Source organism: Saccostrea echinata, unplaced genomic scaffold, assembly GCF_033153115.1.
Source record: "Saccostrea echinata isolate AGI-Se365-2 ecotype Australia unplaced genomic scaffold, CSIRO_AGI_Sech_v1 ptg000010l, whole genome shotgun sequence".
NCBI lineage: Eukaryota > Metazoa > Mollusca > Bivalvia > Ostreida > Ostreidae > Saccostrea > Saccostrea echinata.
The window spans coordinates 3,421,206-3,443,885 of NW_026889759.1; the positions used below are offsets into that span (position 1 = coordinate 3,421,206).

Genomic DNA, 22,680 nt, shown 5'->3' on the forward strand with positions numbered 1-22,680 from the left:
CATCCTACTGTTATTTTTGTAATTTTGTTGGTAGACAAAAGAATGTCATCCCGGTTTTATAATAAAGATGTTTTATCATATTCTTTAGTTTTTGTCTTTAAATATATGATAAATACAAGAGGCATAAGGGTCTAGATCTAGAATTGCTCTTCTGATAAATTGTACAACATTCACTGTGACCTACTTTTTGGTCAACAACATATCCTTAAGCCCAAAGGCATAGCTACCAACAGGGCCCTTCATTTGAACAATTTAAAATCCCCTTTACCCAAGGATGCTTTCTGACAACTCTTGGTTAAAATTGGCCCAGTGGTTCATGAGAAGTAAAAATTTGGAAAGCATACAGGCAGACAGACAAACAGGCACTAGACAATGCCTTGCATGCCAGATAATGACCATCCTTACAATGTCAATGTCAACACTGGAACTGGCTAGGCCATGTACTTAGAAGGGACTTGGACAGCATCATAAAGACAGCTCTCTTCTGGACACCAGAGGGAAAACGGAAGAGAGGAAGGCCCAAAGTCACTTGGTGGCGGACAGGGGAAGCCGAACTTAAAGAACAAAAGAGAGGCTGGGGCACACTCCAAAAGCTAGCCAGTGATAGACTAGGATGGAGAACCCTTGTTACTGCCCTATACGCCAAAGGCTTCACGGGCAGGAAGTAAGTCACAATGTCAGGGGTCCCGAGTCAACATGTTGGCGTTGGATCCGACAAACTTCATTTGATATTTTACAGGCTGACCGCAGTGACATCTTTTTGGGAAAAAACAAATCTTGAATGTTTTTCCTACCTCTTCACCATCACAGTAACCCTTTCCATGACAAAAAACCTGTAACATGTGCATTGAGGTATCAACTACTTACTTTCTGTTAAGGACATACACAACGTACCTTACCTACTGATAATTTTTCAAGATATTCTTAAGATTATAATGCCATCAAATGTTCGTGGACAAAAATTCAGCATGCATTACCAGGGGTTTTTAAAAGATATCAATTGACGAAAATTCTTGTATAATTCAAAGAAAAATCTACAAAAATTACTAAGCATATATTCTAGATGTTTTGTTGATCCAAACTTGTTCCGGAGGAAGTGTACAGCACCATATATAGACATTAAAATGTAGCACACAGTTCCTTTAAGTATTGGAACTCTTCAACTCCAGGGAAAAAGGCAATGAAGTTCAAACTATGTTGCGCATGTCCTTAACATTTTATATCAACTGATGAAAGCCCTGATCTGATTGGTGCTCCTCAATGTGAGAAGCAAGCCCATAGAATATTCAAATGAAGTTTGTCAGGAGTCCAATTGGCAACAAGACCCCTGATGTTGTGAGGATGGATGAGGGTCAATTACTGTATATACCATTCCATGTGCTTCATACAAGACAATTATCAATGATCATTGAGACTAAATTTAGTTTAATCTGACCAAGAATTTTAAAGGAAGAATGAGCATTATTAATGATCTAGGTAAGCTATGATGTAGATAGATTTAATGCTTTACAAAATCTTGAACTTTTACACATGTAATGCGATATTATGTTTAGATCTGAACTGACTTAAAATGTTCACATCTGAAGTGATATAAATTGTTAAAACTATGAGGGAAAAATTATTCAATTGAATAATAAACTTACGATGGAGAAGCATACATAAAATTTATTTCATAGCTAGGAATTGGAACAAAATAAAATACAGTATCAGTTTTGACTTATTTTCTTAAAATGTATTTCAAAATTACAGTATACCCTGAAAATATTGTTTAAATATTGTGTTTTATATACAGACTTTGAAGCCATAAGTCAAATACATATTACGCACTTAATTGTCATGGTAACATATATTTTATAATTCTAACTCATATATATGTACTTTACAAATATAAAAAAGTAAACTTTTGAAATATTACCCAGAGATGGTGACTTGTAGGTTTAATCAGCATGATTCTCAAGTAACTAATAGCATCTGTCTCTGCATTGTAAAGCTATTAACCTTAACAGCTCCCCCCCCCCCCCCCCAAAAAATGAAGAAGAGCAACACTCCTTACACAAATCCAATAATCTTTTCCACAGGCATCAATACAATCACAACAAAGAGTTGTTGGGTCTTAGCACACATGATTTTTTAAAAATATTTTTTGGCTAACAAGTGCTGCTTTGAAAACGCTACAATTTAATTGCCATTCACGAGGTTCACAACCACATGTATATCAATGTTGCTTAATACTGTGGAATCATTTCAATTCATGGGGGTTAGTGTTTGTGGGCAGGTAAAAATTTTACTAGTTCATGGAAATGTAATTTTGTGGGCAAATTGTTTATATAGAAGATGCAATGAATCCATATAATTCTTGGATATGTAAATTCAAGGCTAAGGGTAACCTTGAAATTCACGAACATTGGTACCTCATGAACAAGGATGATTCCACAGTAAGTAAATTTGTATAGAATACACATATAGCAGACAAATCAGTTAAATAAATCATATGCATGATTTAGATCATATAATTTCATTGAGGACATTTTCTTATAACAGCCTAAATACACAGTGAAACTTGTCTAATCCGGATGTTGTGTAATCCAAAATCTTGCTTAATACGATGTTAACTTTAAGTCTATTTCAGTAAATTCACTTGTTTAAAATGTTGTCTAATCCGGAATGTTGTCTAATCAGGCCAATTTCTTTGGAACCAGTGGTGTCTGGATTAGACAAGTTTTACTGTATGTACATGTATCTTCTTTCACATTTTGTCATTCTGAATTTAGAATATATAATATCTTTCTGGATATACAAATTGCACATATAAAGCATTTTCTTTATAAAACTTCCTCTGTACATTTTATTGCATCTTGAGAGCAATTTTTTTTTTTTAATTTCAAACAAAAATTAATTCACTCCCTTATCTGTATGAAACATTTCTCATTTGATGAGACACAGTTTAAAGCAAATCCAACACCAAGTGGTTACTACTAAAAATTCACTGTAGGCACATTTTTTAAAAAGATTTATCATTAAATAATTCAGCATCCCAATATACAAAGTCAATTTCCATACAAAAAATTACATGAATAGGGTTGTTTGCAGAAGTTGTTTATGAAATTCTGCATGTGTTATACACTTCAGACAATAAATCAACCAAAAAACTTTATCACAGAATTGAAGACACAAATGGTTGTCCAAACACTGTTCACAGCATTGAAGACCATAGATGATAGCTACAAACATTGACAAAGTCCTCTAAATGATGCTGAACACTCCTTACAGGGAGATTGGGGGATTCCAGAGTGTCCACCTGACCCATCAGCGAGTCTCTATATACAGCACCTAAAAACTATTTAAAAAAAACATATTTTTTAAAAAAGATATCCAAGTATAGAACATGTTCTCTTGACTACAGAAAAAAATATACCAAACATACAGTTTCTTTACAAAGTGTAGGATATTTAACTAGATGTTGTATCTTTTGCCTTTTTCAATTTGTTCACTCTACACATTAAAACTTTTTTTTTTTTAGACATGCTGTATACAGGGTTATTTTTGGCCCCAAGTAATTTCGCCTTATCACACTTAAAAAAAATTTTTGCACCATTTTGTTTTTGCCTAGACACAATAGTTTTAACAGAAAGGTTACTCTGTTAAATTCACCCGATTTTAAATGTGCTCACTAACCACAAGGGTGAAAATAAACCGGGGCAAAAATTTTCCTGTATATGTATGTTTTCATCCGCCTTTGTCAAATATATATGTACATTGTTAATGAAACTTTCAGAATCTGAAGAGAAAAACTTGCAAATCTCAATTATGCAAAGTAAAGCATTTGTGCTATAGGTATTAAACTCTATGTTAAAGTACATTTATATGTTTATTTTTAGAATATTAACTACTCTATACATGTTAAAAGCCTACTGTTCTATTTTCTCTAGCATTTGTCATCAACATGGAAAACATGTCCACATAATTTGGATTAAGAATAACCTGCAACAAATAAAACAAACCAAGCATGATTTCAAACATACTTCAATAATCCAATCAAGAGCTACGTTTACACTTGAAATAAATCAGAAACCTCACACTAACAGAGAATGGCTTAAACATACTTGGCATCTTGTACATTTCGTACTTTGTTTAACTTTGGTTTATTATCTATACAGTTATTTTCATATGTGGAACTTACGATATATTGCACTTGGCCATCTTGTGAGGAGAAACATCTATGAGTATCTGGATATTTAGTCTGAAGTTTCTTGAACAGACCATTGTACCACAATAGGTTCATGTTGAGGAAAGGAATCAGCTGGGAATCTATCGAGTTCAAGGAAACCTGCACTGACATTCCAAGGAGCTCCAGAAATTCCTCAAATTCCAGTTTCTGAAGCTGTTGATAAGAAACATTACCATGGGTTCAGTATACAAGTTAAAATATTAATTTGATGTCTTTCTATATGACCATTTTAATAGACCTTGTTTTTTAATTTTTTAGAAAAATTATCTCTAAAATACTATTTTTTAATCTGCAATAAGAACTTAACTGTCAGATCAGTTTGCTGCAATTTGTGCATATAACAAAAAGAAAAGAAAACTTATTTGTCTTGCATGTAAATAAATTGTATATGAAAAATCAGGATATTTATATTTCTTCTTCAACAGAGTATTGAAAATCCATAAAGATTCAAAATAGTTTGAATTTTATTTTTTATTTTATAAAATTTTGCAATGATTTGATCTGACATGAGTTCCTTCATTCTGAATTTTCAGTTTCCTTACATTATCTTTTTCTTCCAGTTTTCCACCAATCAGCATCCTTTGCCATAATGAGTCCTTTCTACACTTGACCTCTGACCTCTCAATCATATCATCTATTTTCTGCCTGCAGTTGATAAAAAGATACAATGAACGAAAAACTTTGAAGTTACACTTGTTAATTGTTGACACTTCTTAGTTTTAACATATTAAAGACTGTAGATAGTCAGTACACATATGGGTGCATGACTACAGTACACTCATATCTATGACCTTAAAGAGGACATCAGCTGCATTCCATTACATTTAATTCATCATTTAAATTCAATTTTGTTTTATTTTTTTTAATTTTTTACATATTCTGTTCTGTAATTTGCATCCTATGCATATTCATTTTTTTTTACTGTACATGTAGGATAAAATATAAGGATAAGCCCTGTACCTTGCAAGCTCTCTTTCATTTTCCAGCAGATTGTACAAGGAAAGGTTATGAATCTTGCTCATCTTCTGGAATTTTAGGACCTCCTTTCGAACACTGATGTGTTGTTTCACAGGAACCATTTTGGAGCGATCTAGGAAGTAAAAGGTAGAAAATAAATGCATAAACAAGCTATAATTGGTTGTTCCCTACAAGACAGCCTTTTGATAAGATGTACATGTATGTGCACTCATAACTGTATGGACCTGGTCAGGTATTTGTTACCCAAAACCTTAGACCGAAATCAATACATGTAACTGTTTTATCAAATAATCAGGAATTTTTATGCTTTTCACACTGTAGTCGGTCTTTTTCTACTTTCTTTAACAAATAGAACAATATTTTTACCATGAGATCACAATCATTGCTGCATGTGCATCCTCCCCATGGTTCATCACGTGTTAAATTTGGGTGAATTCTCAGGTTCATCTCGGGAAAGATGTTTTAACCACTCAGAGAGCATCAAAATTCCAAATTACTGAATAATTCACACAATATCTAATGTTGCTGACATACTGAATGGTCAAAAGAGGTTAAAATAAACTACCTGAAAGTTCCTGAAGAACCATGGCCTTGAACTCTCCTGTTTTGGTTTCTACAGGGTCACTAGGAAACAGTTCTGACTGACTCGTCAGTAATATGAAATAGTTCAGTTTCAATGTATGTCTGTCTGTATCACTGTATGGACTTTGAGTAATCACCAATCCCACAAAGTAATCTTCATGATTTGGCTTGTTGCTCTTTGGAGGTAGAGGGATGCGGACCGTTTTATGGGAAACCAGGGCATACTCTGTTGCCTTTACAAAGAAGAATTCCTGGAGAAAAAAAGTGGAGTTGTAAAATTTATTTTTCTTTTAATCATTGTGTGTTTTGAGATAAAAATTACATGTTTTTCTTTGAAGTTCATACTGGTAGTTAAAAAGCCATTTTCACATAAATACTATGTATTAAATTGATTGAAAAGACACATATTTACACTGTCAATTTCTGGATCAATGCTGGGAACCATCTCAAACTTCTTTAGGTCATTTAGTTTGTTATTCTGTACCATAAAAGTGTACAAGTCACTTCCATTTGTTGACAAATTGGAAATTGAAACTGCATCTGCAAGAAAGAATGAGAAATACCATCTATACTGCTATGCTCCACGAAGTTAAATGAGTTCCAAGGGTACTTTGAAAACTGTTTCATTTAACTCCTTGTAAACAGATTGAGTGCATGTTCTGGCAATAGTACTAAAAATACACACTCCAATATATCCAATTTTGTATACTGTAAGGCTAATGCACGTTCTGGTAATTATACTTTAATATATTTTATATCTATGAAAAATATCGAATTTCATGGAACCCATGGACACATCTCAGAATCAATGCCTCCTAGTAACAGATGCATTTTCGGCAATATTTCTTTTCATGTTATTCAGTACATGTATTCTGAAGTGGTTGTCTGTCAAAATCCCTAAACTTTGTGAATACCAGACCATCACAAATTAGTAAGTAAGTAAGCATATTACATCTCACAGATGTCAGTAAAAAGATAAAATTTACCTTCCAGCAGGTAGTTTCTGGAGAATTTTGGAGGATATGGATACACCTGTGAAAAATCTCTGAGGAAGCCTGTCAGATGATACTGTGGCCTTAAGAATGATTGTGCGGCTTGTACTGGCTGCATGCATGATTGAATACATCGCAGATGGAAGTCATGTGCAAAAGAATGTACGTGTATCAAGTCCTTGCATTTCTCACATTCCTCCACAAAAAGTAACTTCAACTGCAAAGGTAAACAGCAAAGATTGAAAAATCTTTGTTAATAATTTAAGTACTGTATTCAAGGTTATTTTTGCCCTGTGGTATTTTCATCCTATCACACTTGCAAACAATTTTGAACCATTAAATATTTGCCCATACAAAGTTGTGTTTTAAAAGATATAGCTCTGTCCCTAACGAATTCGCCCCATTTTGAATTTGACCACTGATGAGTAGGGCAGAAAGGGCAATGATAAAACAGTGGCGCAAATTTCCAGAATTTAATTTCAAATGGCAGTCATCTTCGAATGTGATTAACATTTTTGAGGACAGATTGTCCATTTCAAAAATCTGCCAGCCCCTCCCCCTCCCCCGCAGTATCCAATGGTTGTCCCCTTACATGTTTGTTGATGGGGATCCCAAGGCGAGTATTCTCACAAACAAACATCTCCACACAGAAGTACTGCTCCCTAAAACTCAGTTCCATCAACATGATCCCTGCAGGCATTGCCTTGTGAAGGTAACAGGTGGAAGACTGTGTGTGGGGTGGATGGATTTCTTCTTCGTGAACTGACAGCTTCTCATAAGAAGATCTCTTCTTGTGTGTCCTGAAAACAAATTCATATTGACCATCAACAAAATTTAATATTCACTTGGCTAAACACACTGTAGAGCATTCCAAAATCACTTTAAAATCACTCAACCTTATTTCTAAGGAAGTAAACAGAATTTGACAGGAAGAAAAAAAAAAACGCTTTTGAATTATTTTCTGTTTTTAAAGAAGGCAAATATAAATCAATACCCTTTTGAGTGAAGATTTGGTTGAAGAGTGATCGAAATGAAGCCTAGTGACTGTACATATTTGATATACTGATGTAGAAAGGTGTGTCTAAGCTCAATATGCCACGCCTCTTCTCTATGAAGCCTGGGATGATTGACAGGTGAGTCTGTGGGTGTAGTCACAGGCCTCTTTTTTAAGCCTTCTTGACTATTTGTTCTCATGGCTCTCAGACTGGACACTGACTGACCAGAGCTATGTCTTGAACGCTGTATTTAAAAAAAAGAAGAAGAAGGAAATGTAATTTATTTTACCCTTAAAGTACTTTTCCTTAAAAATATCCTTTTCTGCAGTAATCGTTGTAAAATGTAGCTAGCCTTGTAAATTATGATGAGCTGAAAAATGCCTAAACTGAGTCTGTAATCAGCGTCACAAAACATCTTGAGATGCACTAAACATGTATATAGGTTAATGTGGTATGGATACCACTTGTGACAGAAACAGATATAATAGCCGAACTTTACCAGAGTTGATAAAGCAAAAAATGTAGGTCACATGACCATATGTGCAAGTTTGGATTGGACACCTCCAATAATAACCCTGGAACTGATTAACAGTCACCCTTAGATTACATACATACAAATAGACAAATAGCTTAGACCTAGACCACTTCAGTAACCTTCCCTAACAACAATTTTACGATATGGGAGCTGATATATTTTATATTTGAAATCTAGTAGACAAGATATGTGGTTACCACTTTTTCCGTTGAAGAAACTGAGAGTTGTCTCTGGGTGACTTCATATTTCTTCATAACCTTCCTTCTCCATATGGGATCAAACAAAAGGGGTGTGGCACAGTAGTGTAATAATCTCGAGGCCTGTTTCAGGGGGTGGAGCACATCTTCCTGTAAATTCAATTTCAGAACTTATATGAGTAGTCCTGATTTCTTTAAAATGGTTTTGGTTGTGAAACTCTTGATATGCAGAGTCTATTAGCAATTTAAAGATGTTGATGAAACTAGACTGTAAAAGAAATCACCGTAAACTGAAAAGTGATTGTCAGAAATGCAATAATACACTACAGTATCCTAACCTTGATAGGCATATGGGCAGTTGACTTTTGACTCCACAGTAAATACAAGTTGCGTAGTTTTTCAAGTTTCTCCATTTCTATACAGAGAAAAAACATAAAGTGAGAGTCATCTTCTTCTAATAAAAGAAAATGTTGAAATTTTGTCTGTGAAGGAAAATCATACTAAAACTATGGGGAAAAAATAAAGTACTGGTAACCCCAAAAAATTATTTGGAGACAAAATTACCTCTTCTGTCTTGTAATCTGAGGTCCTGGGCTTGGAAGCATTGCTGCTTAATTATATCAGACATCTTGTAAAACTCTGTGTTCTGCAGAGGCTTGGGAGGTTTAAGGTCCTTATACACCTCATCAAACGCACGATAGGACGTGGTGACTACAGTGGACATACTATTATGGCGTCGTCCCTTGTCACTTGGGGGAGCAGTACATTTTATCAAGTCATCCAAATTTGTGCTGGTTCCAGCAAATGGGTTTTTCTATTCAAACAACAAGCAAAAAAGAAATCCATCAAAATATTTTCACAGTTCACCGAACAATGACTGACCGAAGGTTGACTTCACTAGACAGCTTCCTGTTTTCTTTCAAACATTTTCAATATTCTCATTGAGCTGAAATTTTTAACATACATGAAAATGTATTTGTAATTGACATTTACAAGCACATGAATGGGAAAAACAAAAAAAATTGACAAAGCTTCTTACTCATGTTAGAAACATCTTGTTACCTTATTTCTCTTTGGGTCATAGAATGAGCAGTGATTAAACAGACCCATCTTCTGGGCAACCACACTGTTCAACAAACTGACTCTGGCATTCTGCCACTGCACTATACGAGTGGTGGACTTGATAAGAAGATTGGTGGAGTCCCCTGCCCAGTTGTAAGTGTACAGAACCAGCTATTTCGAGAAAATTAACAAAATTAAAATGAAATTCTTTTTTTCACAAAAATAAACATTGAATTTCATTACAATGTACCATGGAATTGCTGAGTAAATTGAATAAATTTTGTATTCTTCAGTGTAGAGAGCCAGCTATTTCAGGAAAATCAATAATCGAAATTAATTTTTATCCATAAGAATAAGACTACTTCAATGTTGCCATCCAAGTACTTACTAAACTGTAAAAACCTTAAAGGTGCTTAGACACAGATTTGAAGTTAATATTTACTCAAATTTTCTGTATAATTTCATGACTTGTATGTTGGTATAGCGTTTCATACGAAAATTCGATAAAAATCTTATTTTATCTGGAAGTTATTGAAACTTCGATTTTCTGGACGCGTTTGATAGACACATCCTTGCACTTTCACAAATTTTAACTTTATCTTTATTACTTTAGAAAAGTAGCAATTCTGTTGTTTATTAATGAAAAATATTAAAACTATAATGCAGAAAATTCAGAGTAGAAATGTAGAAAGCAAAATCCTCTCACCGGTATTGTCAGTCCGTGCTCAGTGGTGTGTGCAGAGTTTAACAATTGAACACACCCGGTGAAACGTTAACATAAACAACAACAGAGCTCGTGCCCTGTTTACAAAAACAGTTTACGTTTCACTGGTGTATTCAATTTGTTTAACTCTGTACACAACTACACAACACTGAGCACGGGCTGACAATACTTAAGTGAGTGGGTTTTGCTTTTGCACATTTTTACTCTGAATTGTCTGGATTATAGATGTAATATTATTCATTAATACACAACAAAATTGCTACTTTTCTTAAGTATTAGGATAAAGTTAAAAATTGTGAAAGTGCAAGGATGTGTTAATTAAACGCCTCCCGAAATTCGTAGTTTCAATAATTTCCAGATTAAATAAGTTTTTAATTTTATTTTCGTGTGAAATTCTATAGCAACTTATAAGTTTTGATATTATACAGAAAATTTGAGAAAATATAAACTTCAAATCTGTGTCTATGCACCTTTAAGATCATTCCTTTATAAAGCATCCTATAAATCTAAAAAAGATTAAACTCTTAGATCCACTCTTAGATTTGACATTTCCTAATAAGGCAGAAACCTTGCTGACCTTTCTGTTCTTCAGAAGAAGAAAGAGCAGCCTCTGTCTGGGTATAAACATGGTGGACCCTATTGGGCTCATCTCTATAGTATCGGGAGATGTCTGGTCTGTCAAAGATTCCCGTCTGGTTTTCTCCAACAGATAAGGAGCAAACCTCTGGAAGGACTGTTTTGGAAAGGCTGTGAACAAGAATCAGCTATGTTAACAATCCAAGACACTTTAATAAGCTTATGGAGAAAAAAAAATTGCAGAAACTTTGTGATTGTTTGCTTAGAAAAAACTTATTGATAGTGTTATAACTATGCCACATTTTAGCATGCTGTACCTTTGTCCTTCTGGCTTTGTTTCATAGTGATGTCTGCTATTTCATCCTCACCCATGTCTTTGATACTTGTTTGCCATTGGTCAACATTTCGACCAATGACAATAAAAGATACATCTAAAGTATGTGATGCAGTCCATTGCTTGTAATCCAGAGAACTTTCCCTATATGTTTCCTCCGTCTTTTTGTGGAAAAAAAGTGCATATATAGAAACATTCTTATCACTCTATATAGCCATAGCTAAGATGATGAATAAATCAAAATTCATATTTATGCTGTTGAATATTTACTTGACAGTACATGTACATGTATATTTGCTCAAGGTATACTCTATGGTTAATTTCTTAATTGTGTTTAAAAATGAATTCAAAAATCTGAAACCCTTATCCTCACCCCATTCTGATATTAGGCACCATGGTTTGATCAATACAGAATTTACACTTTATAATAAGATTTAAAGAAGCTTTCACTGTAGGTTGGATTGTAGGTAAGAAAATTTTTGATTGACCTCATTCTCTGCTTAAACATTTATATCTCTTGAAAGTAATATGAGCTTCAAGAAACCTGTATCCCTTATTTTCAAAGTAGACATTGTGCTAAGTTAGGTTGAACTTCACTTGGCCAAATGCTAAAGTGAGCGACTTTGATTATGATTAGCTGTCATCAACTTCTTACATGTAAAGGTTTTCTACAAGGGTTGTACTGCACCCAACGACCAGATTGCACATGATGGTCAGGTTCCTGTCGAAAGATACGAGGGGATACATTTCCAGAGGTCACTGTCTTTACTAGACTCTGGAACTCCATCAAAAACTGGTCCAAACTAAGTCTGGATATAAATGTTTGCTCAAGTTTATTTACTGCTGGGGCACCTGAAATATATTATTTTTTTTTCTGTAGTATATCTTTCAATCTTTAAGATAATTTTAATTCTAAGGTTAATTCAAAATTTTAGGAAAAATGTCCAACAGAAAACATAAACATTAATGCTAATAATTTTACTCAGGTTTGGATAATACATTTTTAACACAATAATTAACAAATACTCTGAATTTCACAGAATTACAGTTTTCCCAATGCCCTCTTACATACTGAAAGGTTTATATTTATAAACTAGTCTTTTAACATGTACTTGACCCTTATTCTAGCTATCTTGCATATTGAAAGGTTGTTAAAGTGGCTTTCCTTTTAATTACACAATAAATAAAACTTTGTGGTCATTAACAAGTCCAAACCTTGTTTATGACAGTATTCCAGCCATCTGGCCATCTGCTCTGTGAAGATTGGACACAGACTCCCTCTTTCTCCATCTTCATACATCTTTATAGCCTGATGTACATCTGAGCCCTTATCTGTTATACTGCCACCTGGTGTTGGAGAGGTGACAGGGGAGGGAACACTTGGAAACTCAAATACCTTAATTGGAAAAAAAACCCAAACATCATGTAGGTAAAAATGTAAATAGAAAGTAGTAAGGGATTATGCTTTTGGATGATTGAACTACAACAGCAAATAAATATGCTGGAACTTTTCATAAAGAAAATATTTTCTTTCCCCTGTAATAACTTTTACAAGAATAAGTTTCTCTTCTGAAGTTTTGATCACCTCATCATACACATGTACAATTAAATATTTCCCAAAAGTGGATGCATGATACTGTGTAGTTTGATTGAAAACAAGAGGCCCATGGGCCACATCGCTCACCTGAGTAACTTTGGCCATGCTCTTCTTTACCAAATTTCCCCCTTGTAATACTTATTGTGGCCCCACCCTACCCCCGGTGGTCATGATTTTAACGATTTAAAATCTACACTATCCCAGGATGCTTCCACATAAGTTTCAGTTTTTCTGGCCCAGTTGTTCTTGAGAAGAAGATTTTTAAAGATTTTTTTTACATATTTCAATGTAAAACTTGGATTCCCTATTGTGGCCCCGCCCTACCCCAGGGGGTCATGATTTTAACAATTTAGAGTCTACACTATCCTAGGATGCTTCCACATAAATTTCATCTTTTCTGGCCCAGTGGTTCTTGAGAAAAAGATTTTTAATTTTTTTCCTATTTATTTCAATGTAAAATTTGGATTCCCTATTGTGGCCCCGCCCTACCCCCGGGGGTCATGATTTGAACAATTTAAAATCTACACTACCCCAGAATGCTTCCACATAAGTTTCAGCTTTTCTGGCCCAGTGGTTTTTGAGAAGAAGATTTTTAAAGATTTTTTCTTATATATTTCAATGTAAAAATTGGATTCACTATTGTGGCCCCGCCCTACCCCCGGGGGTCATGATTTTAACGATTTAAAATCTACACTATCCCAGGATGCTTCCACACAAGTTTCAGCTTTACTGGCCAACTGGTTCTTGAGAAGAAGATTTTTAAAGATTTTTCCTATATATTTCAATGTAAAACTTGGATTCCCTATTGTGGCCCCGCCCTACCCCAGGGGGTCATGATTTTAACAATTTAAAATTGAAACTATCCCAGGATGCTTCCACATAAGTTTCAGCCTTTTTGGCCCAGTGGTTCTTGAGAAGAAGATTTTTTAATGACCCCACCCTATTTTTGTCTTTTCTTGATTATCTCCCCTTGTAAGGGGACTTGGCCCTTTATTTTAACAATTTAAACTCCCCTTCACCCAAGGATACTTTGTACCAAGTTTGGTTAAAATTGGCCCAGTGGTTCTTGAGAAGAAGTTGAAAATGTGAAAAGTTTACAGACGGACGAACGGACGGACAGACAGAAGGACGGACGGACAACGGGTGATCAGAAAAGCTCATTGAGCTTTCAGCTCAGGTGAGCTAAAAAGAAATAATCCATGAAAAATAATTTCTTAGAACTGTCATAAAAAAAACCCTAACATGTATTACTGTAATTGTATTATATTTAGTGTGTTTGATATTTGGTGGAAATTGATTTTTCAAAAAGTACGCGTACATTTGATTTAGTGCATTTCTGAATGTATATACATGTACACTAATGCACTGTATATAGTATATGTATAATTATACATGCATGACATTCAGTGATGTACTTGATATAGCGGAAGCTGCTTACTGCCAAAGGTGCTAAATAGAATACACAGCCAAATGTAATACACCTACAGTATTTTTGCTTCTCTTATACAATTATAGCATATATTACTTTGTACCTTGGAGGAGGAGTCTGGTGGAGGTGACATTAATCGGCTCCTCGAGGACCCAAACGTGTCCTTCATAAACTGTAGAGGAGATGGAGCTGTCTTACTGGTACTGAGGGATTTAATGGAGATCTCCATGGAGTTCTTCCTTGAAAGGGCAGAATGCCTCTTCTCAACAGATTCTGAAACTTTAAAAAATACCATACAGTGAGTAAATAATGTCTGAATTCTGTATTTTCATCCTCAAATATCACAAGAAAAATATTTTTATTCATATTTTTTGTACAAAATTAAAATAGAGAACAGTTCTAAAACGAAATTGAGATCAAGAAAAATTGGCACAGCTTGGTGAGAGAACTCAAATTTTCTTAGAAATCTCAGCTTTGAGAAAATCTCGGAGTTGTTGGCCCCTGCAGCCTGGACATTACATGGGAGCTTTTTTCACATTATTTACATATACAGAAATCAAAATAGTCCCCACCTTTGGTAATGACTGGTGATGATGGGGCAGACAGAGCTGGAGTGGGGAGGATGTCGTGTAGTTGATGGGGCACCTGGCATATGGAGGACGTAAGAAAGTAATACTCCATTATGACATCATTAAGGGCATGTTTCATTGCACCAATCAACTTCTCTTTTAAGGTGTCAAGGTCAGATGAACCTCTCTCCCAAATCCGGAACTGCACCAGAGCAGTAGGACCTGGTGGTGTAAATTCATTACAATATTCTATTATGTAAAGTGTAATGTTCCATACGCAGTTGAACTACCTATAATCTAATGAACACTCTTAAAATGTGGGAATAGTTCTAAATTAATGATATTGATTCAAAGTTTATTTCACACACAAACAAACCACTGAAAGACTGATATCAAACTGAAATAAAATCAAGTCACAAGATTTTAAAGCAACAATTTCTAGGAAGTTCAACACAAAAAAATCTGCACTGCCCATTGTAAATACTGTAAACCAACTATTATTCTCGTCATCTTTTATTTGCAATTCGTCAGTTTGAAATCAATTCAGCGACGATTAATTTTCGCGACTACGGAAACATTCTCTAAAAATACAAAGGAAAATAAATGGTTTGCGGCGATTAATATTCACGAGTTAAAGTAGTTCGCAAAACTCGCGAATATTAATCGCATGCGAATAAAAGTTTGTTTACAGTACCTGGTATACCCGCTCTGCTTGGACGTTTTGGACTGAGAGGGGCAGTGTAAGTGAGGGATTCAAATTCCTCCAATGTTTCAACTTTACAATAATTTGTCCGGGAAGGTCTAGGACAGGTCAACAAAGGAACCAGATTTCTCTGTCCATCTACTAGAGACACTCTTACACAGGCAATTCCTAAAATACAAATACAGGCAGGCCATTATTCATACATGTGTGTGGAAAAAAAATCCTCTTCCCATAAAATCTTCAGTTTCATTTGCAATAAACAGCGAGGTTTTGCACATCGATAAAAATTATGAAACAATAAATAAGTGAATTGAACATTTAGACTTGGAAGTATTCTGATAGATAATGACATTTACACATGTATGCATATGTTTTGAAAAACAGATATATATGTAACAATTAATTTTATGAAGAGAATAAAAAGAAACAAAAGGAAAAAGGAAATAAAACTGACACACAATTTTTTTTTTAAAATTCCTGCCATTTTATAAGAAGATAACTAACAATATTAATTCACTGAAAGAAGTCTTTCAGATTTATTTTTTACCTTTTCCTCCTGAGGGCTGAGGTCTGATGTACAGAAACACCTCATCATCTGGTATAGGACGGGACAGGTTACCAGTTTTATCCTAGAAAAAAAAACAACAAATGTTTCTCTGTATTGAGGACAGGACACAAAACAATTCCCCATATCCATAAATTCATTATATCAGAGTTCATTTTAACCATAAAATTTCATTAAGGAATTATTAAGAATTCCAAAAATTTTGTAATATCTGTAAATTTGCAATATCCGTGTTCATACTAAACAAGTTTTACTGTATATAGAATACCTGGAATCTGTTCTCTGATTTGTTGTCGGCATAGTTTGGGGCGTGTGAGAACTGGGACATGTTCTGTTTGAGGTAATACATCAGTGCTGACAGAGGGATTGGGAGAATCCCGGGAATAGTCAGGAAGATCTCTAAACTAACGTCCTGGTTTGGCTTCTGTATGAACTGTAAAAACAAAATGGCATGTCATCAAAAACCTCTTACATGTACATGTATATTCTAATGTGGTTATATTTGATATCTGGTAATTAGAGTCCAGTTAAAATTTTACTGCTAAACATCCCGAAGTCCTTAATTTTTACCACTTATAAATATACACTGTACTTGAATATGCACATCATGTTTGTACATGTATTATGAAAAAAAAATCTACCTGGTATTTAAACATAACTCTGCTTGAATTTGCCAGTCTTTCCAACTTTTAAAGTATACCCTGCCTGCTTGACTTTTGTGGCATAATTTTGCTAATAGAGAATATCTTGTATATTTAAAGGTATTTCATACATGAATATCATGTGGCATCAGTTTGATATTTGGGTTCCTAATGAGTTGTAGAGAGATGATATCCAATACAGCATCATCCAGCTTCTTCTGTAGCATGTCCATCAAATGCATTTGCAGTGTAGTACCTAAACAGAAAAACACACAAAATTTAAATGTTGAAGTTAAAGTCAAATTTTTTTCTACAGCAAACACATTTATAATGAAAAGATGCTTAACATAGGCATCTCTTCAGACAAAACAAGAAGTCTGTGAGCCAATGCTCACTAATAATACCCCCACTCTGATGTAAATACACAAGTTCATTTATGGACAGACACAGGGATAAACAGGAAGTTGATATCAGATTCGTACAAAAATGAATTCTGCCATAAGACATTTAAAGCAAAATTCTGTTGTGGTAAAATAAAATTCTTACCAGCAGCCTGTACTCCATACACCTCCACCTCAATGAGGTCCTGAGGTAACCTCTGGGTAGAACTCCCCACAGAGGTCACAGAAATGGCATCTGTGTCCTTGTCTGAAGCCATCTACAGAAAAGGATTCAATTACATACAGTCAAACCTTGTTATCTCGAAGTCCAAGGGCCAAGAAAAAAAAATTCAGATGCAAGTATGTAAGGATTTGAGATATTGAGATTAAAATACATACAGAAAAAGTGGTTGGGACATCAAACTCACTTCAACATATCCGTGGTATTTGAGATAACAAAAGCTCAACAGCAATACATTATATGACAATTTTCTTACATGTACATGCATTCTACTTAAAAGTTTTTCTCACACACACACAAAAAATATAATACATTAAAGACTATCTAGAATTTTTATAGATGTTGTATTGATCTGAAGTATTTTCTTGCAAAATGGAAAATATACAATAAAATGATGAAAAGTCAGAAAAGAAAACAAGATGTACCTCCTCTCTTTTCCCAGCAAACATCATTGAACTAGCAGAATCTACAAAAAAGAAAATTTAAGATCTTTCACAATAATTCTAAGATTAATAATGTCTGACTTTCCGAGAGGTATTTGCATTAGCAACTACGTCAGTTCCAATAATAATAGGACCAGAGATACATGAATTATCACAAAGCCCCACATCTTAGGTGCAACTTAAATGACTTACAACAAAGCCCCACATTTAAGTTGCTATTGATTCTTGGCATAAGTGACTTACCACAAAGCCCCACATCTTCAGTGCTGATACTGGAGACCTGTCTAGACAGATTGCTGGATAATACCTCCCTCAGTCTACAAAGTAATGAACATGTGACATATGTTTCATTCTTAAATTAGTTATTGTAAGATTCAAAATCTGCTTACAGTCTCTACATTGTCAAATCAAACCTAAAAACTTCAGTCAAGATTTCCTATGAAAAACTCAGTAATAAATATTTGTGACCTCTGTATACTGTAAACCAACTGTTATTCGCGTGCGAGAAATATCCGCGAGTTTGGCGACCTACTACTGCTTGCAAATATTAATTGCCACGAACCATTTATTTTGCTTTGTATTTGTAGAGAATATTTCCTAAGTCGCAAAAATTAACCGCTGCGGATTGATTTCAAACTGACTAATTGCGAATAAAAGATGACGCGAATAATAGTTGGTTTACAGTAATCAACAAGTATGCCATCAAACAAAATTCAGTGTCTGGCTGAAAAGAATATGTATCTCAGTCATTGTTATCCTGTTTAGCAATGAACTCATACCTTAGGTAGTATACAGAGTTTGAATCATCCAACTCTTTGATCACAAACATATTCTTCCTGTTATTCACAGAAAACTTGTTCAGAACTGTCCTCAAAGCCTGAACACCTGAAAATAAATATTTTGTAAGTAGTTTTGCCCATACACTTCATCAAAACTTAAGGTTTATCAACCTTCTGATAAGAGAGATAACTCTTACTGTCATAAATGACTTTTATTATTAATTTAAATGTTTGTCAAGTAAAAAAAGGCAATTTCAGTAAAATTTGTCCCACAAGACATCCTGAACTTGTGTTCATTTCAATTACAAGTTAAATTTCTTTAGGAAAATCATTAGTGTTAAAGGAAAACTTATACGAGTGAGCAGATGAGTGATGAAAATCTAGATACCTCTGCTGACATTGGATCTTCCTGTTCCAGTTTTGAGCCGAGGATGGACAATGAATCTGTAGGTCATCACACTCTCACACTCAAAGTGTCCCGGCAGATACTTGTTCTCTGCAGCTAGGTACTGTAGCCCTGGATAAGTTTCATCTTCATCTTCTGAATGTGAAGATGGAGGCTTTCCAGGTACTGTGTCTACATTCCAGGACACATCTTCATCAGCTTCTGCCACCAGCAGATTTTTACACATACGAGTCTCATACAAATCATTCAGGAGCAGTAGCTACAAACAACAAAAGAGGTTAAAGTAAGTTCTTATATCTACAAGGGCAATATTTTATCATGCAGGTAAGAGTCAAAATAAATTTTTTCATGTTTTCCATGTATTCAGTGGTGAAAATGCAAAGCAGTTTAAAATGGTTAAGGCAAACCTACAGATCTCAAATTTACACTGTCAGTTACATGTACATTTTACAGAAATGCTTTTCATATTATATAATGTACTAACACTGCACTGTTTTCCTGTCAGTGATCATTAATTTGACTGTTTGATATTCACCTGATTCACTTTACGACAGAGTGACTCAATGTTCTTCTTGACATTAGACATCAATTTTCTTTGTTCTAAGAGATCTTCACTCTCACCAGCTAACCCTGTCTCCCTAAAGTAAATAAATGAACAAAATGAAAGATCAAAGAAATCCTTGAACTCAGACCTAGCTCTACTTAAACAAAAATATGTATGCACATACTATGTACATAATTATCAAAAAGATATTGTAGGAAACAAATCAAATATTTTCATTTACTCTATAAACAGAGAGTGGAAAACATAAACAATATTTTATTGGATCTTAGAGTTAATTCCATCAATAAAATTACCAAAAGTATTGTTAGGATATTTGACCTTGAGTGATAGTACATGTCCACTCTATCTTCCTTGACCTCCAGGATGAGCCAGAATTTAGGGGTTGGGTGCTGGAGTCCACTAACATCACTGAAGGCTGTTGTTCCTTCCTCACTGTCACTAGTCCCTCCCTCATATCCTGAACAAAAACATACATGGCTGACTAAATGTCACATATCATTACTGTACAGTGTATGTGTGCTTATTAGTCCCCTACCGGTGAAACCGGAGGGGACTATAGGTTTCCTCTGAGTCTGTCCGTCCGTCTGTCCGTCCGTCTGTCTGTCTGTCTGTCCCTCTGTCTGTCTGTCCCTCTGTCTGTCTGTCAGTCTGTCCCACTTGGTTTTCCGCACTTTTTTCCTAAACGCTTGCAGATATTGAGCTGATTTTTGGTATGTGAGTGTATCTTGATGAGTTACAGATCAAGTTTGCATTTCGTTCCGCTTCATTGATTTTTGACGGAATTACAGCCTTTTCAATTTTTAAGGGTTTTCCGCAATTTTCTTTTAAACGCTTGTAGATATTGAGGTGATTTTTGGTATATAGCTTTACCTTGATTAGTTATAGATCAAGTTTGCATTTCGTCCCGCTTTATTAATTTTTGACGGAATTATGGCATTTTCAATTCTTAACGGGAACCAGATTACACTTGCCGGTAGGGGACTAGTATTGCTAATGCAATACTCTCAGAATGCTTGTTTAAGTGGCAAAACACCAGGATGAGACTGCTTGACACAATTAGACATTTGCATTCATAGAATTATAACACATGCCCTAAAATATCAGTTTTGCTAATATGAGTAAAAACAAAGTATTTTGAAGAAAAGTTCAATTAACAATGATAAGACACACTTTAAATCAAGTTGATGTCATTCAAAAACATAGACTGAGATTAATGATTTTATACCTTCTTCTGTGTAGCTTCCTCTTGAAGATAACCATGATGGTGTTTGTGGAACTGTTGAGTTTTTGCTCCTAGGTGTACCATGGCCAGAAGGAGCAGATGAATGTCTCAGTCTGCCCAGGGATGGAAGCTGAGGAGTCCCCCCAAGTGGCTTTGATGGAAGCTGGAGCACAGAGGCCACAGATTCTTGTCTGCTGAAGGTCTCTGTCGTCTGCTCATTCTGAAATCCAGCAAAACTGGATGACTTCCGAAGAAAAGCATCTGGGAGATCATCATTGTTGCTTGCACTTCTTGTAACAATTGGATTGGAGGGCTGCAAAGGTGCAATGTTTGACAGCTGTCCCTCTGTGTTACTAGAGGGACCTGATGCACTTTCAGATGTTGTGTCATCAGTATTGCTGTCTTTCCTGGCACTAAAACAGAATGTCTGGCCCGTTGAAGATTCCTTAGAATTTCTCCTAGAATCAATGAGTTTAGAATCACTTAACAGTAGATTACCATCAGATACATGTACTTCCTTTTGATGAAGTTCTACCGTTCCATTGGGAGAGACCTGCTTTTCAAAACTGACTCGATTAAATTGTATAACAGGTGAGGGATACTCATCACTACCACTGACGTCCGAGGAAAACTGCCTTACATGACCTGAATTTCTAAAAGTCTCAGGTGAACAAAATCTGGGGGATACAAAAGTTCTTAGAACCCCTGCCTCCTTTGATAAGAAGCTGTCTTCTGTGGGATCATTAAGACTATCCAGAGAAGCATTTTGAGTAGCAGGTGATCCTTCTTTACTCAGCTCCACCAAAGCATTTTTCAAGGCTTTCACGTCTGGCTGATGTCCTAGACAGTGACTTTTCAACCTTACAGCAAAGTAGTAATCCTCCTCTTTGATCAGTCTGAAGCCATGCATGTGTAATCTCTCAAATTCCTAAAGAATTCCAACACAAATTAAAGGTTGCCAATGCTTAATATACTGCAGCACAATTTTGTGATACTCAAATTTATTCAAAATTTTTATCTAAAAAACCAACTTCAAAACATGTAACAAGGTAGCGTCAATAACTGACTATTTCCTCCTTTCATTAAAGATTCAGAATTTTATAAAATGTCATAAACTATTCAACTCTTCTGGAAAATTATTCTTCTTGAATTTTGGTCAACATACCTCTCTAAATTTAGTCAAACTGTCGTCAGATCCATACACAAAATGCAGTGGCACACTCTCAAATGAGCAGGTAGGCTTTCCTTTGCATGCTGAATTCTTGATGTGTTCTGTGACATATTGCAGGGCATCCTTTCTGATTGGGTTCAAGTGTCGCAGGGAAGAAGCTATTTCATCCTTTAGCAGCCATTCAAGCTGAAAGATGGTTGACAGTTGTGACTTAAAGCTTTTATTAAATACTGGGGTCTTCCACACTTATTTATGATAAAACTGTTAAAGTACATTATATATTTACCTAATTGTACATGTACAGATGTGTCAAAACTCACTGTACAGTAATAGAATGTTATTTCTTTTTATAGCATACCTCCTCCTTGCACTTAGTTATGGCATTGTGCTGCTGTACAGGTAAATTTCCTAAAGGATCTCCTCCAGACTGATGACTAAAAGAAAAATTCTCTTCTTTTTATTCTAAAGAGACTTTTAGATGGGGCCATCTTTAAAATAATGTTTGTATGCCCTCTCTTGACTCGGAGGAAAAAAATTGGTCACTAGGTAGGGGAAAAAAGTTTTTTCAGAAAATTTTAATATACTTGTTAACAGGATGAGGATGAGAAAATTCAGGGGAAAAAATTCTGTCCTGGGGGTTAAAAAAAAGTTTTGAGTCCGGTCATTTTTAGCCAGTTGGGAGAGGGCAAACAAACTATTTTTTTGTAAAAATGACCTGGTTTAAAATTACTTTGCTTTATATTTGTAAATTGGACTGAAGGAAAAG

The 22,680-nt window shown here is 35.0% G+C and overlaps 1 protein-coding gene across 1 annotated transcript in view; it reads right to left on the reverse strand.

Moving 5' to 3' along the window:
- Positions 1 to 1,650: 1,650 nt before the first annotated feature.
- Positions 1,651 to 22,680, reverse strand: part of LOC133184168 (KICSTOR complex protein SZT2-like) — a 63,289-nt gene continuing 42,259 nt past the window's right edge. Inside the window, exons 29-62 of the mRNA XM_061319071.1 lie at positions 22,273 to 22,348; positions 21,909 to 22,100; positions 20,747 to 21,671; positions 19,840 to 19,978; positions 19,492 to 19,594; positions 18,939 to 19,215; positions 18,551 to 18,656; positions 18,015 to 18,088; positions 17,754 to 17,794; positions 17,254 to 17,365; positions 16,839 to 16,963; positions 16,335 to 16,499; positions 16,049 to 16,130; positions 15,493 to 15,669; positions 14,802 to 15,020; positions 14,333 to 14,502; positions 12,419 to 12,599; positions 11,859 to 12,055; positions 11,187 to 11,364; positions 10,871 to 11,040; positions 9,570 to 9,740; positions 9,072 to 9,321; positions 8,846 to 8,922; positions 8,508 to 8,657; positions 7,775 to 8,019; positions 7,373 to 7,580; positions 6,775 to 6,997; positions 6,201 to 6,328; positions 5,772 to 6,039; positions 5,189 to 5,318; positions 4,771 to 4,873; positions 4,181 to 4,381; positions 3,913 to 3,981; positions 1,651 to 3,337 (exon numbers count right to left, since the gene is read on the reverse strand). Coding sequence (XP_061175055.1) covers positions 3,194 to 3,337; positions 3,913 to 3,981; positions 4,181 to 4,381; positions 4,771 to 4,873; positions 5,189 to 5,318; positions 5,772 to 6,039; positions 6,201 to 6,328; positions 6,775 to 6,997; positions 7,373 to 7,580; positions 7,775 to 8,019; positions 8,508 to 8,657; positions 8,846 to 8,922; positions 9,072 to 9,321; positions 9,570 to 9,740; positions 10,871 to 11,040; positions 11,187 to 11,364; positions 11,859 to 12,055; positions 12,419 to 12,599; positions 14,333 to 14,502; positions 14,802 to 15,020; positions 15,493 to 15,669; positions 16,049 to 16,130; positions 16,335 to 16,499; positions 16,839 to 16,963; positions 17,254 to 17,365; positions 17,754 to 17,794; positions 18,015 to 18,088; positions 18,551 to 18,656; positions 18,939 to 19,215; positions 19,492 to 19,594; positions 19,840 to 19,978; positions 20,747 to 21,671; positions 21,909 to 22,100; positions 22,273 to 22,348 — 6,076 coding nt within the window. The 3' untranslated portion in view covers positions 1,651 to 3,193. The remainder of the gene's footprint in view (positions 3,338 to 3,912; positions 3,982 to 4,180; positions 4,382 to 4,770; positions 4,874 to 5,188; positions 5,319 to 5,771; positions 6,040 to 6,200; positions 6,329 to 6,774; positions 6,998 to 7,372; positions 7,581 to 7,774; positions 8,020 to 8,507; positions 8,658 to 8,845; positions 8,923 to 9,071; positions 9,322 to 9,569; positions 9,741 to 10,870; positions 11,041 to 11,186; positions 11,365 to 11,858; positions 12,056 to 12,418; positions 12,600 to 14,332; positions 14,503 to 14,801; positions 15,021 to 15,492; positions 15,670 to 16,048; positions 16,131 to 16,334; positions 16,500 to 16,838; positions 16,964 to 17,253; positions 17,366 to 17,753; positions 17,795 to 18,014; positions 18,089 to 18,550; positions 18,657 to 18,938; positions 19,216 to 19,491; positions 19,595 to 19,839; positions 19,979 to 20,746; positions 21,672 to 21,908; positions 22,101 to 22,272; positions 22,349 to 22,680) is intronic.